At 49.8% G+C, this 14018-nt stretch overlaps 7 protein-coding genes across 7 annotated transcripts; 5 read left to right on the plus strand and 2 right to left on the minus strand.

The window, feature by feature from the left end:
- Window positions 1-119: 119 nt before the first annotated feature.
- Window positions 120-1457, plus strand: ESA1 (NuA4 histone acetyltransferase complex catalytic subunit ESA1; the record flags this gene model as incomplete). Its single annotated transcript, XM_002553148.1, has 1 exon — window positions 120-1457. The coding sequence occupies one exon, from the start codon at window positions 120-122 to the stop codon at window positions 1455-1457; it is 1338 nt and encodes a 445-aa protein (XP_002553194.1).
- A 31-nt stretch (window positions 1458-1488) lies between these two features.
- On the minus strand, window positions 1489-2550 carry RRD2 (peptidylprolyl isomerase RRD2; the record flags this gene model as incomplete). The annotated part of the gene is made up of 1 exon (XM_002553149.1): window positions 1489-2550. One exon carries the CDS (start codon window positions 2548-2550, stop codon window positions 1489-1491), a length of 1062 nt encoding a protein of 353 aa, XP_002553195.1.
- Window positions 2551-2692: 142 nt separating this feature from the next.
- On the minus strand, window positions 2693-4192 carry DGA1 (diacylglycerol O-acyltransferase; the record flags this gene model as incomplete). Its single annotated transcript, XM_002553150.1, has 1 exon — window positions 2693-4192. The coding sequence occupies one exon, from the start codon at window positions 4190-4192 to the stop codon at window positions 2693-2695; it is 1500 nt and encodes a 499-aa protein (XP_002553196.1).
- A 239-nt stretch (window positions 4193-4431) lies between these two features.
- Window positions 4432-6414, plus strand: KLTH0D11220g (KLTH0D11220p; the record flags this gene model as incomplete). The annotated part of the gene is made up of 1 exon (XM_002553151.1): window positions 4432-6414. The coding sequence occupies one exon, from the start codon at window positions 4432-4434 to the stop codon at window positions 6412-6414; it is 1983 nt and encodes a 660-aa protein (XP_002553197.1).
- Window positions 6415-6643: 229 nt separating this feature from the next.
- On the plus strand, window positions 6644-9031 carry RAD53 (serine/threonine/tyrosine protein kinase RAD53; the record flags this gene model as incomplete). Its single annotated transcript, XM_002553152.1, has 1 exon — window positions 6644-9031. The coding sequence occupies one exon, from the start codon at window positions 6644-6646 to the stop codon at window positions 9029-9031; it is 2388 nt and encodes a 795-aa protein (XP_002553198.1).
- A 361-nt stretch (window positions 9032-9392) lies between these two features.
- Window positions 9393-10646, plus strand: PEP4 (proteinase A; the record flags this gene model as incomplete). The annotated part of the gene is made up of 1 exon (XM_002553153.1): window positions 9393-10646. The coding sequence occupies one exon, from the start codon at window positions 9393-9395 to the stop codon at window positions 10644-10646; it is 1254 nt and encodes a 417-aa protein (XP_002553199.1).
- Window positions 10647-11353: 707 nt separating this feature from the next.
- Window positions 11354-13390, plus strand: KIP2 (Kip2p; the record flags this gene model as incomplete). The annotated part of the gene is made up of 1 exon (XM_002553154.1): window positions 11354-13390. The coding sequence occupies one exon, from the start codon at window positions 11354-11356 to the stop codon at window positions 13388-13390; it is 2037 nt and encodes a 678-aa protein (XP_002553200.1).
- Window positions 13391-14018: the final 628 nt, after the last annotated feature.

Raw genomic sequence — 14018 nt, forward strand, 5'->3', positions numbered from 1 at the left:
CTGAGGGTACTGTCTGTATATTTACATAATATCATCATCTACAAGTGACAAAAATTAATATCCAAGTTTCAAGAAAACTGACCTACGATGATGATTCACTCCGTAAGTAGAAAAAGAGCATGAGCCATGATGAGGAAAAGAAGCCTGTTGTACCAAAGGAGATATCAGATATTGGAGAACTGAACATTGGATGCAAGTGTTGGGTCGACAAAGATGGAGAGGAGAGGCTAGCAGAGATCTTGAGTATAAACAAGAGAAAGAGCCCACCTAAGTTTTATGTACACTATGAGGACTTCAACAAGCGTCTAGACGAGTGGGTGCTGACGCCGCGGATTAACCTCGGAAGGGAAGTGTTTTTTCCTCAAGACGAAAAGGATGCAAAGGAAGCGGAGAAAGATAAATCCAGTAGTAAGAAGCAGAAACAGAAGAAGAACACACCAGCAAGTCGATCCTCGTCTCATTCTGATGCAGTAGACGGAGAAGATGTCATGGATCTTGACAACTTGAATGTGCAAGGTATCAAGGACGAGGATATATCACGAGACGACGAGATCAAGAAACTTAGAACCTCAGGATCCATGGTTCAAAATTCACACGAAGTTGCGAGAGTCAGAAATCTGAACAAAATAATCATGGGGAAATACGAAATTGAACCTTGGTATTTCTCGCCTTATCCCATCGAGCTCACCGATGAAGATGTGGTATACATCGACGCATTTACTTTACAGTACTTTGGTTCCAAAAAGCAGTATGAAAGATACCGGTCAAAATGCACGCTGCGGCATCCTCCCGGGAACGAGATTTACCGTGATGACTATGTGTCGTTTTTCGAAATTGATGGCAGGAAGCAGAGAACGTGGTGCCGGAACCTGTCCTTGCTCTCAAAGCTGTTTTTGGACCACAAGACTCTTTATTACGACGTCGATCCATTTTTATTTTATTGCATGACGAGGAGAGATGAATTAGGACATCATTTGGTTGGTTATTTTTCCAAAGAGAAAGAATCAGCGGAAGGATACAACGTTGCGTGTATTCTGACACTTCCACAGTATCAAAGAATGGGTTACGGAAGACTCTTGATCGAGTTTTCCTACGAGCTCTCAAAAAAGGAAGGGAAAGCAGGCTCTCCCGAGAAGCCCCTCTCTGATTTAGGCCTACTATCATACAGAGCTTATTGGGCAGATACATTAATCAAGCTCCTTATGAATCATGGAACAGAAATAACTATTGATGAAATAAGCTCAATGACCTCAATGACAACAACAGACATTCTACACACTCTGAAGGCCCTCAACATTCTACAATACTATAAAGGACAACACATCATTTACATGAATGAAGATGTTGTACAACGTTACGAGAAAATTAAACAGAAAAAAGGCCGTAATATCGATCCAGCCAAACTTATTTGGAAACCTCCAGTGTTCACAGCTTCTCAGCTCCGTTTTGCATGGTAGTGTATTGACATATCTACATAAGCTTCTATCATTAATCAAAGGGTATTCTCTTGGGACCAGCTTTCTGACTTTCGGTAGCAGCTACCGCACTAGGGACTCTGATGCCACAACAGTCTCCCCATGTGTTTTCAAGGGGACTGTGCGAGCAATGTTGGTGTGATTCGGCATGCGTACCGGGTGGGGAAATCCCCTCGGGGCATTGCAAGAAACTTCCAAAGAAAAAGTGCTGCATTATAGGAAGTTTGTTAAGAACCTCTGCCTTGTACATCTTGATCATACCTTCAGCGACTTTGGCCCAAGTTTTGACCCCACTTATGTCGTCCAGCATGGGTGAATGCCATCTTAAGGAAGCAGTAGTTTTGACCTTGTTTATAAAGTCAATACAACCAAAGTATAAGTATCTCTTACCAAACATTTCAACAACTTCGCTATTGTGGATCGATTTTGGTTTTAAGTGTTTGTGTGTGGATAACTGAAACGCACCGAATAAGAAGGGCAAAAAGTGGTAGTCATCTAGCCCCCAGACTCCATGCGAACCGGCTGGTTCCAACCAGTACTTCGTTTCCAGGGTTCTCATCACACCCAGGTACTTGATGAACAATTTTAATACCATGTTTCTATAGTCAGCGGGCTCCTTGAATACGCCAAACTCTTTAAGCCCGTAAAGGAAACAAAGAAAGTTGAGCTCATGCCCCGAGCCATAGTCAATCCTGCTTCTGTCACCCCACGATTCTGCGAAATATACCGAGAGTTCCTCGCATTGAGTGCCGTCCAATGCGTCGAACGCTCGTTGAATTAGTCCTTGAGACTTGGATTTCAAGTCGTCATAAAAATACCTGAACTCAACTTTTCCAAACCTTGATGTTTCGGCATCCTGTTTGACCGGGTACTGTTCTGCGAGAGAGGCGACCTCCTCTAGTAATTGGCAGCAACTCTCAATTGATGATCCGGTGGGCTTCTGGTACTCGTTGTTCTCTAGACCTTTCACTGACTCAGCAAGCCCCGAGAGAAAGCTGATTAAGTTATTGAACGTCTCCGAGTGAGACCAGATGTCCATGTCATCTTGTGTGAGCAGTCTTTTCTGTGGTTTCATTGCTCTGGCGTTTGCATTTACCCTCAAAGGGCTTGTAACCAAAACAAGATCAATTTGCAAAATATCATATTGATCATCGGAAATTAACTTTAATAAGTGAGCAAATACAAGTCTTGTTTATAGAGTACTTACAGGCTTATGTTCATTCTGCCAAGTTAAGTTCGAGGTCTTTGTACCCAAACTGTCTCTTGTAGTCATCAAAAGTCCTCTGTAACTCGTCAATATACAGCTTTTGATAATGGTCAATTTCTTCAACAGTGGGGTTATCATGCTTCCTTTTGATATAAATAGGGTTCCCTGTCACTACATTGATCGGCTTACGGAACGGTATCAAGCCGAAGTCGTAGTTAAACAGGCCACGAGCGAAAAAGAGGGGAATTGTAAAGCCGTAGGTCTTCTTAAACCACAGCTGGAACTTGTGTAAGTACGATTTTTCATCAGTTTCTAAGATGTTGTAGCAGTCGGTCTCTCCGAAAGCAAAGCAGGGCACCAAGCAAACGTTTCCGGTCTCCAGAGCAAGTTTGATGAAACCCTTCCTTCTCTTGAGAACCAAGTCTGCAGAGCCAAGTTTGCTCATCAAGGCCTCTTGCGCACCTCCAACAACTATGCAGATAGAATGGTTACGCTCTAGAACCTTCAGAGCGTTCTTCTTTGAGACTGTGGTGACGCCCAGCGAAAGAAGGTAGTCTCGGTAGAACGGGATCTGGAACTGGTTAACTAGGGTCATGAGGCACATGGGAATACCAGGAAAAAGCTTGGACCAGTTAGCACCCTCTGTTGCAAACGCGCCGAAAGCTCCCAGTGCAGCCACCCCATGGGGATGGTATCCGAATATGTAGCGTGGACCTGTAACTTCTCTGGGAGGGGCGCCTCCAAGTTTGAGGATGTTGACTTTGAGCGAGTATCTCAGAGGCCACAAGCGCAGCTGAAAGCTGACGAGGTATTTATCCTCTGAAGGGCAGCCGCTGCTGTGTTTTTTGTGCGTAAACGTCGGCTTGAGATCTGCTGTTTTGTGAAGCTGGATAGGGAAGTAGTCGCAGTAATAGCGCCAGAAAGTGAGGCCCCTCATCCACTTCGAGTACCGCTTCGTGACGTTCCCGTTAGCAGGTGACCTGTCAAATGCGTAGTAAGCCATGTACGGGAACATGATAATCCACATGATGGGATTTGCGAGCGCCAGGATCGCAAACGCCAGGATATACACAAATGACGCGACGTGCCAGGCCACTGCGAGCGTTTGAAGCCTGCGCCTCCATGGCGTCTTGACAGAGCAAAACGCTAGTTTCGGCCTCGGCTCTTGAAAGTGGTTGATTTCTTCAACAAACTCGCTCAGTTTCTTGCCCTCCTGGTGATTACGGTCATACAACCGAACATGGTCTAGTTCATGATGGAGGAATCCCGATGCTTTGCTGCTCCGCTCACTTGCCGCGTTTTCGTCTCGATGTTCTGCTCCGTGTTCCCCTCCGTTTTCTCTCCCGCCTTCCCGGCCCCTCTGCTTCAGTCCCTTAGAATTGTCCATCGTAGCGGTCCTCCCGTCACTACGTTTAAGCCCGTCTGCTGTGTTGTCCACTTCTGCCCAACTAAGGTGTCCTCGGAGTAATCGCTCTGCAAGTTGCTTTGTTCTATTTAATGTTTTGCACATGGCGCTCGGAACGGCCCATGTGAGGAGCCCTGAGAAATTCCCGTGACACTGACACGATCGTTTTCGCCGCAACGTATTTTTGTTTTATGACTTTGTGATCTTTAATGACGTTAAACATAGAAGCTCAGGTGTCAGCGTCAGTTTTATTTATATAAAATGAGGAATAGACTAAAACGTTGAGCGACATGTATAAGGATTAAGGTAAGGAGTTTACTCAGAAAGCCAAAAATTTGCCAACGATGAAATTAACGAGGAGACCTCAGAGGCCAATCAAAGCTTTGAAAAGGGCTCCTTACTACCTTGCTTCAATAGCTCTGTTGTACATAGTGTTTGGCATCGCGATTAAGCATGGCTCAAACGAACCAAGAGCCCCTTCCGCTCAAGAATCGAGCAGTTTTTCGAAGAAAGACTACTACGAAAACTTCTTGCAGCGTTTGCCTGTCTCACGGATGGGGCAGGACTCGATTTCGCAAATTAATTTTGAAACTCGAGCTGGAAGCAGAAGATTTACGCAGAAAGATGAGCTCGGCAAGACGCTTGTACCAGCTCGTAGTGGACACGAGGTGGAGCCTGGCCGCGAGGTGTTACTACCCGTTGCGTCATCTTTCCGACAATGGGAGCGCTCTTTATCTACTGAAGAAAGATGGTCCCACTCACTTGCCGCGACCATGGCGTTTGTTTCTAAGCTCGTACGCATGGGGTTCAAGCACCCGGTCGTCCCGTTTTCCTGGAGGGACTGGCATGACACCTCTGAAATCACAAAGACTAAAGTTTCAGGCCTAAGCTCTGAATATTTCGAAGTTGCAGAGTCGGAAGCAATCAAAGCCGCAAGAGGTGCGCGTTTCCTTTATTTGGATGGCGTGGCAATTAACAAGATGGTCGTTCTGTACAATGAAAGTTGCATTGAGCTCAATGCAAGGAACCTCGACAGCAGAAAGAGCGCAATATTTGACCCGGAATCCGGGATGCTGAGCGACATTCGCGAGCTTGAATCTCAGCGAGGCCCAGCCTTTTTCAATATGAGCTCTGTCAAACAAGACATTTCCTTAAATAGTCAGGACCATCAGTCTGCGTCTAGAGAGCCTCTTCCAAGCAACCATGAGGACAGTGCCAAATTACACCCAACAAAACCAATTAGCCTACCCAAAATTGAGACGCGCCGCAATTTCAAGTACCATGGGAAGGAAGAAGGAGTTATCGAGCTAATCGAAGAAGACTTCGACTTGGACCTGTCTAACCGTATCGAAGAGATGTCCCAAATCTCGATCTGTGACGAATACAATGGGAAAAACATCACCGTAGCCGAGTCGGCGTTTCTCCAGCACCTAGCTTTCAGGCATACTGAAATGCTGCGCGAGACTTCACGCAGCCTGAACGAGAAACATCAAACAAAGTTCTTCAATGAAGTGAAACTCGACTCTAAGGACCGGGAAATTTGGGGCCAAGGATGTCATCATGATTGGAGGTTTTTTAGGTCTATTACTCCCCAACAGCAACGGCTGCAAGTGTTACATCGAATGACGCGAGCTTGGCAGAGTTTCGCAAGTCATCAAAAAATCATCTACTGGTTGGCGCACGGGAACTTGTTGAGCTGGTTTTGGCAAGGAACTAACTTCGAATGGGACTACGATATTGACATACAGGTGCCTATGAGACACATGGAGTTTTTGTCTGCAAACTTCAACAATTCCATCATTATTTCAGACGACGAAGGATACGTTGGGAGGTACTACTTAGAAGTCAATCCGCTCTATGCTGACAAAAATCGTGGCTCGGGAATGAATGTGATTGATGCTCGCTTTATTGATGTTGACACAGGTCTCTATATCGATCTAACTTCAATATCCAATGTAGTGGACAGCGCAGGTTCCCATTTTGGCGACAAAAACTACCATTCTTACCAGTCCTTCAGCTACTTGAACCCTTTGCGAGAGACCATGTATGAAGGGTCTAAGACGTATATACCGGCCGCCGTTCAAAACATTTTGAGTGATGAATATCCTAGTGGGCTCTCCAAGATGGAATACAAAGACTACGTGTACAATAAAACTATATCTGGATGGATATCTAATTCAAAAAACCCTAACATGATCCCGGAGCCTCTAAAGATTATGTGGAAGCGCCACCAGCTCGAGATAGCAGCTCTGTGTCCTCTTGAAGGATTCAAAGACACTAAAAGTTGTAAGGATAGAACAACTTCTGAATCAGGAAAAAAAAATTGATGAAGGAATTCAAATCCAGATTAATCCATCATGCCATGCTAGAGGCTCCCCCTCTGGCGCTGAGGTATCTCGAAGTGTCCTGTCAATTGTTGAGACCAGTGTGCATCATTTACGATGTGGCACGACGCGTAAAATAATAGCGTTTCGCGTCGCACTCATCGACCAACTCCAAGTAAAAGCACAAGAAATAGCATAAACTTCATATAACCTAGTGCCTTGAGATCCGTTGATGGACTACGTCACTCAGCCTACTCAGCAGGCGACCCAAGCTACCCAAAAATATATCATTGAGAAGTTTAGCCAAGAGCAGATCGATGATGACATCGTATGTCGAATGATTTGTACGACGGGTCAGATACCTATCCGAGACCTACGCGCAGAGCTCCGAGATGTGGTTGGAAAGAAGGAGTCCATCAAGAAGCTTTGGACGTTTGGTAGGAACCCTCAATGTGACTATCACCTAGGGAACACTTCACGGTTTTCAAACAGACATTTTCAAATCATGCTGGGAGAAGACGGGAACTTGCTCCTACGTGATACCTCTACCAACGGAACTTGGCTGAACGGGGAAAGGCTAGTCAAAGAGAGGAACCAAATTCTGTCTCAGGGTGATGAAATTACAGTCGGTTGGGGCGTCTCGCAGGATGTTTTGAGCTTGGTCGTGTTCATAAATGACAAGTTCAAGCAGAGACTCGAGGCCGCAAAGGCCCACGGTAGCAAATCAGCTAAGAGCCGTAGCTCTAGAGGAGCCTCCTCCAGTGCTCAACTCACGGGTATTCTACGAGACTACTCCATCAAAGACGAAGTCGTGGGCCAGGGCGCCTTTGCGACTGTTAAAAAGGCCATAGAAAGGAGAACTGGCAAGACACACGCAGTCAAAATCATCAATAAACGTAAAGTCATGGGGAATATGGATGGCGTGACGCGAGAGCTGGAAGTCCTGAGAAGACTAAACCACCCACGGATTGTTAGCCTCAAAGGCTTCTACGAAGACAAAGAAAGCTATTACTTGGTCATGGAGTTTGTATCAGGAGGCGACCTCATGGACTTTGTTGCCGCCCACGGGTCTGTGGGTGAAGATGCAGGGCGCGAAATTACGCGACAAGTCTTGGAGGCTGTTAAATACATTCACGCTATGGGGATTAGCCACCGTGACTTGAAGCCGGACAATATATTAATCGAGCGGGATGATCCCGTGCTTGTAAAGATAACCGATTTTGGCTTGGCCAAGATCCAAGACAATGGAACCTTCATGAAGACCTTCTGCGGGACCTTGGCGTATGTGGCTCCCGAAGTAATAAGCGGGAAGAATTCCGAGGAAAAAGAGGGCAACAAATACTCATCGCTTGTTGACATGTGGTCGATAGGATGCCTTGTATACGTGATCCTAACGGGCCACTTACCGTTTAGTGGAAGCACTCAGCAGGAGCTCTACAAACAAATCAGCGCGGGCTCGTATCACGAAGGCCCGTTAAAGGACTACAGAATTTCGGACGATGCCCGGGACTTTATAGAATCATTTCTCCAAGTGAACCCCAGGGACCGCATGACCGCCGAGCAGGCGCTTAAGCATCCATGGATAAGGACCGCAGACAGCCAGAGCTTCATAGACTCTCAGGTCAGTCTTTCCCAATCTATGTCACAGCAAAAGGCTAGCGATAACGTCAGCGACGCCCAACAACAATTCATTAATATGAGAGCTACCAAGCCCAAAGATGAGCAGCCACAATCATCGCCGCAAGAGCCACAGACACAGCAGCCCGTTTTCAAAATTCCGGGACACCGCCCAGTCAGGTACACGCAGTCCTGCGTGCCAGAAAACTCACAGCCAAGCAGTCTAAAACAGGTGCGAACGGCGAACTTTGATTTCAACTATGCTTCGCAAGCTAGCGACGAGAGCCAGCAGCCGGTACAAATACCAAGAGGCAGGGTGCCGCCTCGGCTAGCCGACCCTGACAACGAAGATGACGTGCGACTCAATGCAGACAGCATGACCGCTGCAGGCGGCAGATTCATAACGCTACGGTCAACTGCCGAAAGCTCAGTCAAGGGCGTTATTGAGATAAAGCAAGGCGTGAATCCTTTTTTCATCGGACGGTCCCAGGACTGCAGCTGCAAAATCGAGGACAACCGACTATCTCGAATCCACTGCTTCGTGCTGAAAAAGAGACATCCAATTGGGGACAGCATCCACGAATCGCCCGCCCAGGGTCTCGAAGACCTGTGGTATTGCCATTCTGGCACAAACCTCAGTTACTTAAATGACGTGAAGCTCACACAGGGAACCAAAGCTTTGTTGTACGAAGGCGACGAGATCAAAATAATTTCTGACCGAGCTAACAATTTTGTGATATCTTTCGTAGTCGAGATTAACGATTCTACAGGGCTCTTTAACCACGGAAAACCCTTCCCTGGACACGAGAGGCTCGTGGAGCAACAGACGCCGGATGAACTTGGCTTGACCAGAAAGCTGACTGATCTCAAGAAAGCCTTCGCTTCACAAAACTCTAGCAAAAGGGTACGCTCAATCAGTCTCAGCCAGGATCCCAACAAAAAAGCTAAACGCGCAAGGCTTGACAAGGCCGATAAAGGTGGGGCGAACTTGCAATTTATATAGAAATCAAGCCTAGCATATTTCTGCCGTCAGTTATGCATAAATAAGTAATATAGGCCACCAGGTGGACATATTCAATCGTATCAACCGATGCCATAGCTTTTGCATCTCTTTGGATTCTTAAGCCGCTACAGAAGACTCATTGACACGTTACCCTGCTAAGCCGAAAAAGGTCACGTGTACCTAATAATTTCAAGGGGTTGAATACAAAAATTGGTATATATAAAGCGATGGGAGAAGGGATGCGAGTTACGCCATTACTGCAACCCAACACCGCGAGGAAGTACAGGAAAAACCGGATTATTAACTGGTTTTGAGCTGTATTTAGATTTCTCGCGAAAAAGTTCCAGAAAAGTGTTTATAAATGCATTTGCCATCATTACTATCATTGGCCACTTTGCTAGTGGCGAGTTTCAACTCCGCAGAAGCTAAGGTGCACAAGTCGAAGGTGTACAAAAGCAAGCAACATAATGACGGCAGCGAACTTGGCGTCATGATGAGCGTTGCCAATCTGCACCAGAAGTACCTGTCGCAGTTTTCCAAGGCGTACCCTGAGGTTGACTTTGCTTCCCACGCAGGAAGCGGCATCGGGTTGGGTGCTGTGGAGCAAGATGTCCTTTCTGCGATGGGAGGTCACGATGTTCCCCTGTCAAACTACTTGAATGCGCAGTACTTCACTGAGATTACACTGGGAACACCTCCTCAGAGCTTCAAAGTAATCCTTGACACAGGGTCGTCGAACTTGTGGGTTCCAAGTGACGAGTGTGGATCGTTGGCTTGCTTCTTGCACTCCAAGTACAGCCACGACGCGTCGTCGTCTTACAAGGCCAATGGTACTAACTTTGCCATCCAGTATGGCTCAGGCTCCCTGGAGGGCTACATTTCACAGGACACCCTGAGCATCGGTGACCTAACCATCCCTAAGCAGGACTTTGCGGAGGCGACATCGGAGCCAGGGCTGGCTTTTGCCTTTGGCAAGTTCGACGGTATTCTGGGTTTAGGCTACGACACAATTGCCGTCGACAAAGTGGTTCCTCCTGTCTACAAGGCCATCAACGATGGATTGTTAGACGAGCCTAGATTTGCTTTCTACCTCAACAACGCCGACGACTCGGAGGAATCCACCGGCGAGGTCACTTTCGGAGGCATCGACAGCTCCAAGTACAAGGGCAACATCACGTGGCTGCCTGTGCGCCGCAAGGCCTACTGGGAGGTCAAGTTCGACGGTATTGGGCTCGGTGACGAGTACGCTGAGCTCGAAGGCACTGGTGCCGCCATCGACACGGGTACCTCTCTGATTGCGCTGCCATCTGGGTTGGCTGAAGTTTTGAACGCTGAGATCGGCGCCAAGAAGGGCTGGTCAGGGCAATACACTGTGGACTGTGAGTCGAGAGACCAGCTCCCAGACTTGACCTTCACCTTCAACGGCAAGAACTTTACCATCTCGGCCTACGACTACACTTTGGAGGTGTCCGGCTCTTGTATTTCTGCCTTCACTCCTATGGACTTCCCCGAGCCTGTGGGACCTCTCGCCATTATCGGTGACGCCTTCTTGCGCAAGTTCTATTCCGTATACGACTTGGGCAACAACGCGGTTGGCTTGGCCCAGGCCGTTTAGGCGTTGCGCGCATCCTCTCTTGAAGGAAAAAAAAAGCAAAAAGTATTGATATACTAAGACGCTGTATCATTAGATCCCAACGAGATCACCCAAAGATCCTGTTCAACACGAAGAGCGTGCTGCAAGGACTCCAAACGGAGCGCACGCGAGTCGTGGCCTATGTCGCCCTCAAAATACTAGTAATAAGCAAAAAAACAGATATCGTCACGACGATTATGTATAGGTAATAATCCTTGCAGTATTATATGCTAATGCGGTGCGTTAGCGCTGAGACTTTAACATGGCACAGCCCGGTGAGCGTCGGATACTAGCAACGAGAGCCTGTTGGCGGAACATATCATTATCAGAGTAAATTTCCTGTCCCTCACTTTGCAAACTCAACGTAAAAAAAAACGAGCGCCACTCGCAGAAGCATATATATGCTAGTACCTTAGAGCGTCTTAGGTCGTGTACTGACTTCTCGCAACCTTCAACCGCGAATAAGGTCGGCCAGCTTCCAGCCCGCGCGGCTCACAACCATCTGGTCACGTGCTAGATCAGCTCTCGAAGGGAATGTTTTCTATTTACCTTTTATAATTAAAGAGACACCGTTGGGTACGGAACTCATACGAACGGTTTGTAACAGGCCCGATCCAGTATTTTAGTCTAGATAGGCGTTTACTGGTGAGCCAGTCACAAAACGAGATATCTCCAGCGGCTGTTTGCGCATGATCCATAAAAGCCCAACCCGCAAACACATGTCAAGATTTTGTAACTATCCCGTCCCTCAGACGCCAGTGTTTCAAACTGGTGGAGGGACATTTTCGAGCAGGCGACGCAAGAGCTCGGTTACTCCGCTAACTACGCCACTTTCAACGACCTCTGTTCGGCGCAGGAGTCGGCAAAGCTCGCCATCACGGTCATCGATGATCTCGTCACCCACGAGGACAAGCTCTGGCTCCAGTAGCCGCGGTCGCTCTGCTGAAGGGCTTGTGAACCTGGATAACGTGCTAGAGGGCGGCACCACGCAGCAGTGTCGTGGAACCATATCGGTGTCGATTCGGCTGAAGCCCTCGGACACGAACACGCGAAGCCCGTGGTATGCCAGCGACGACCACACAATTGTACACAACGACCTGGGCGAGTTCTGGTTCGACAAGGTGTTCTCGCCGCAGACAAACAACTACGGCGTGTACGAGGAGATCGGAAAACCGATGATCGACAAGCTGTTCCAGGGCTACAATGCCACGATATTTGCATACGGGATGACAGGGTCCGGCAAAACATTCACCATGAGCGGGACGCGCGACGAGGCCGGGCTGATCCTGCTATCCGTGGAACAGATCTTCTCCCAGATCATGAAGGAAAGTGTAAACAACAAGTCCTACGAGGTGAGGGTGTCGTACCTCGAAATATACAACGAGAAGATATACGATCTTCTGAACTACCCGAGCGCCAAGAGCCCGGGGGGCACGTACGGGTCATTCCAGTCCAAGAATGTGCCTGGCGCAGGTGCCGAGCTACCGGTGCGCGACGACGCGCGACACGGAGTCCGGGTCGTGGGGCTCACCGAGCAGCAGGTGCACTCGAGCGAAGACGTGCTCCGCAAGATAGAGCTGGGCAACAGCAACCGGCGCACCGGCGAAACGGACTACAACACCCGGAGCTCGCGCTCCCACGCGATCGTCACAATCAAGGTAACCTGCACGGAGCTGCTCAGCGGCACCGACACCACGAGCACGCTCTCACTGTGCGACCTGGCGGGCTCCGAGCGTGCCGCTGGGCAGCACGAGAGGCGGAAAGAGGGCGCGTTTATCAACAAGTCGCTGCTGGCACTGGGCACGGTGATCTCCAAGCTGAGCGCCGTCAGCGGTGCCAGTGGCGGCGGCGCTGCGACGCCGCCGCCAACCTTCGGGAACAGCCACGTCCCGTACCGTGACTCGAAGCTGACACGCATTCTACAGCCCGCACTGAGCGGCGACAGCATCGTGACCACGATCTGCACCATCGACACTAAGCCTGACGCGATGTCGGAAACCGTGAATACGATCCGCTTCGCGTCGCGCGCCAAGAATGTGTCCATGACGGTCAAGAGAAACGAGGCCGAGGCGACACACGACAAAGACGAGCTGCTCCACAGCCTGCGCCGCCAGCTGGACGAGCAGCAGGATCTCATCTGCGAGCTCCGCCGCGCGCAACCGCCTGCGGACCAGAGCTCATGCGAGGCGACGCCGCTGGGCCCGTCCGCGACAGTGCTTATGCTGCGGCGCGAAAATGAGACGCTCAAGAAGAAGCTGCAGCACTGCGAGCGGCTGCTGGACAAGGACGACGCGGCGGTCGAAGATGAGCAGTTCGTGGAGATCGTGGAGATGCTCCCGCCCGCGGTCGGGGCGTTGCTGGAAAGTAAGATTCAAGGGTTAGAATCGCAATTACGCGAGCACCGCGCTTACACCGCGCAGCTCGAACAGCGGCTGAGCGAGGCTGAGGCCGAAGCGCGCCTGGTTACTCAGCAGGCACGCGCTCAGGCGCAGACACTGTCTGGGGACGACGGCACGCTTCAACGGGTGGTACGGGAGCAAGAGGAGGAGCTGGAGGAGCTACAGCGTAGCCTCGCACGCAAGAACAAGATGCTGGACGCGCTACAGAGCGCGAAGCGACTCCGTGAGGGTGCACTGCGCCCGCTGAACAGAGGCCTGGGTGCCGGCGCTGGCGCAGGGCTTGGCGACGGGCGCGTCGCGCACAAAAGCGGCGGCGTGGGCACGTGACCGGGCGCTTCCACCAGTCCACGTGACTTGGCCCAAGGCACGCTCTGCAGGCACCACTACAGGCACAGTACCACAGCACGTGACAGCACGTGATCCGGATATTTCGCGACTCGCGAGCTATATTAGCTGACCCTCTCTCTCTCTCTCGCCACGCCTGCGCCCGCCGGGAGCCTCGCACGGTGCTCCATCTCGTGTCCCACCCTGGCCCCCGCGGTGTTTCATCTCGCGCGTGGCCCAATCCCGGCTTTGGGGCGCGCCCGTCACCGCATTTGGCCCGCACCCCACGATTTCGCGCCTCTGTCTCGAACTTTGTCGCATATTTGTCGCATTGGCGAACCGTTCTCCGTAACAGGTAAAATGGGGTGTCGAGGCCCTCCACCAGACACAGCTTCGCCCTGTTTCGCATAGAAACCGTGCGCGACTGCGGCGAAGCCTGGAAGAACGGAACTGATGCATGGGAAGCGTGTCGGGGTGTCAAGCCGGCCGCAGGGGAACGTATATTAGAAGAGGCCTTGGCAGAGATGTGTAGGGAAGGGAGATTGGAAGAAGCGATACGGTCGGATTCGAGCAAGCACGCACTAGCTTTGCACTATATACACGCACGCGCACGCTCGGTCACTCACACAAC

The sequence above is a fragment of the Lachancea thermotolerans genome (assembly GCF_000142805.1).
Source record: "Lachancea thermotolerans CBS 6340 chromosome D complete sequence".
NCBI classification, from domain to species: Eukaryota; Fungi; Ascomycota; class Saccharomycetes; order Saccharomycetales; family Saccharomycetaceae; genus Lachancea; species Lachancea thermotolerans.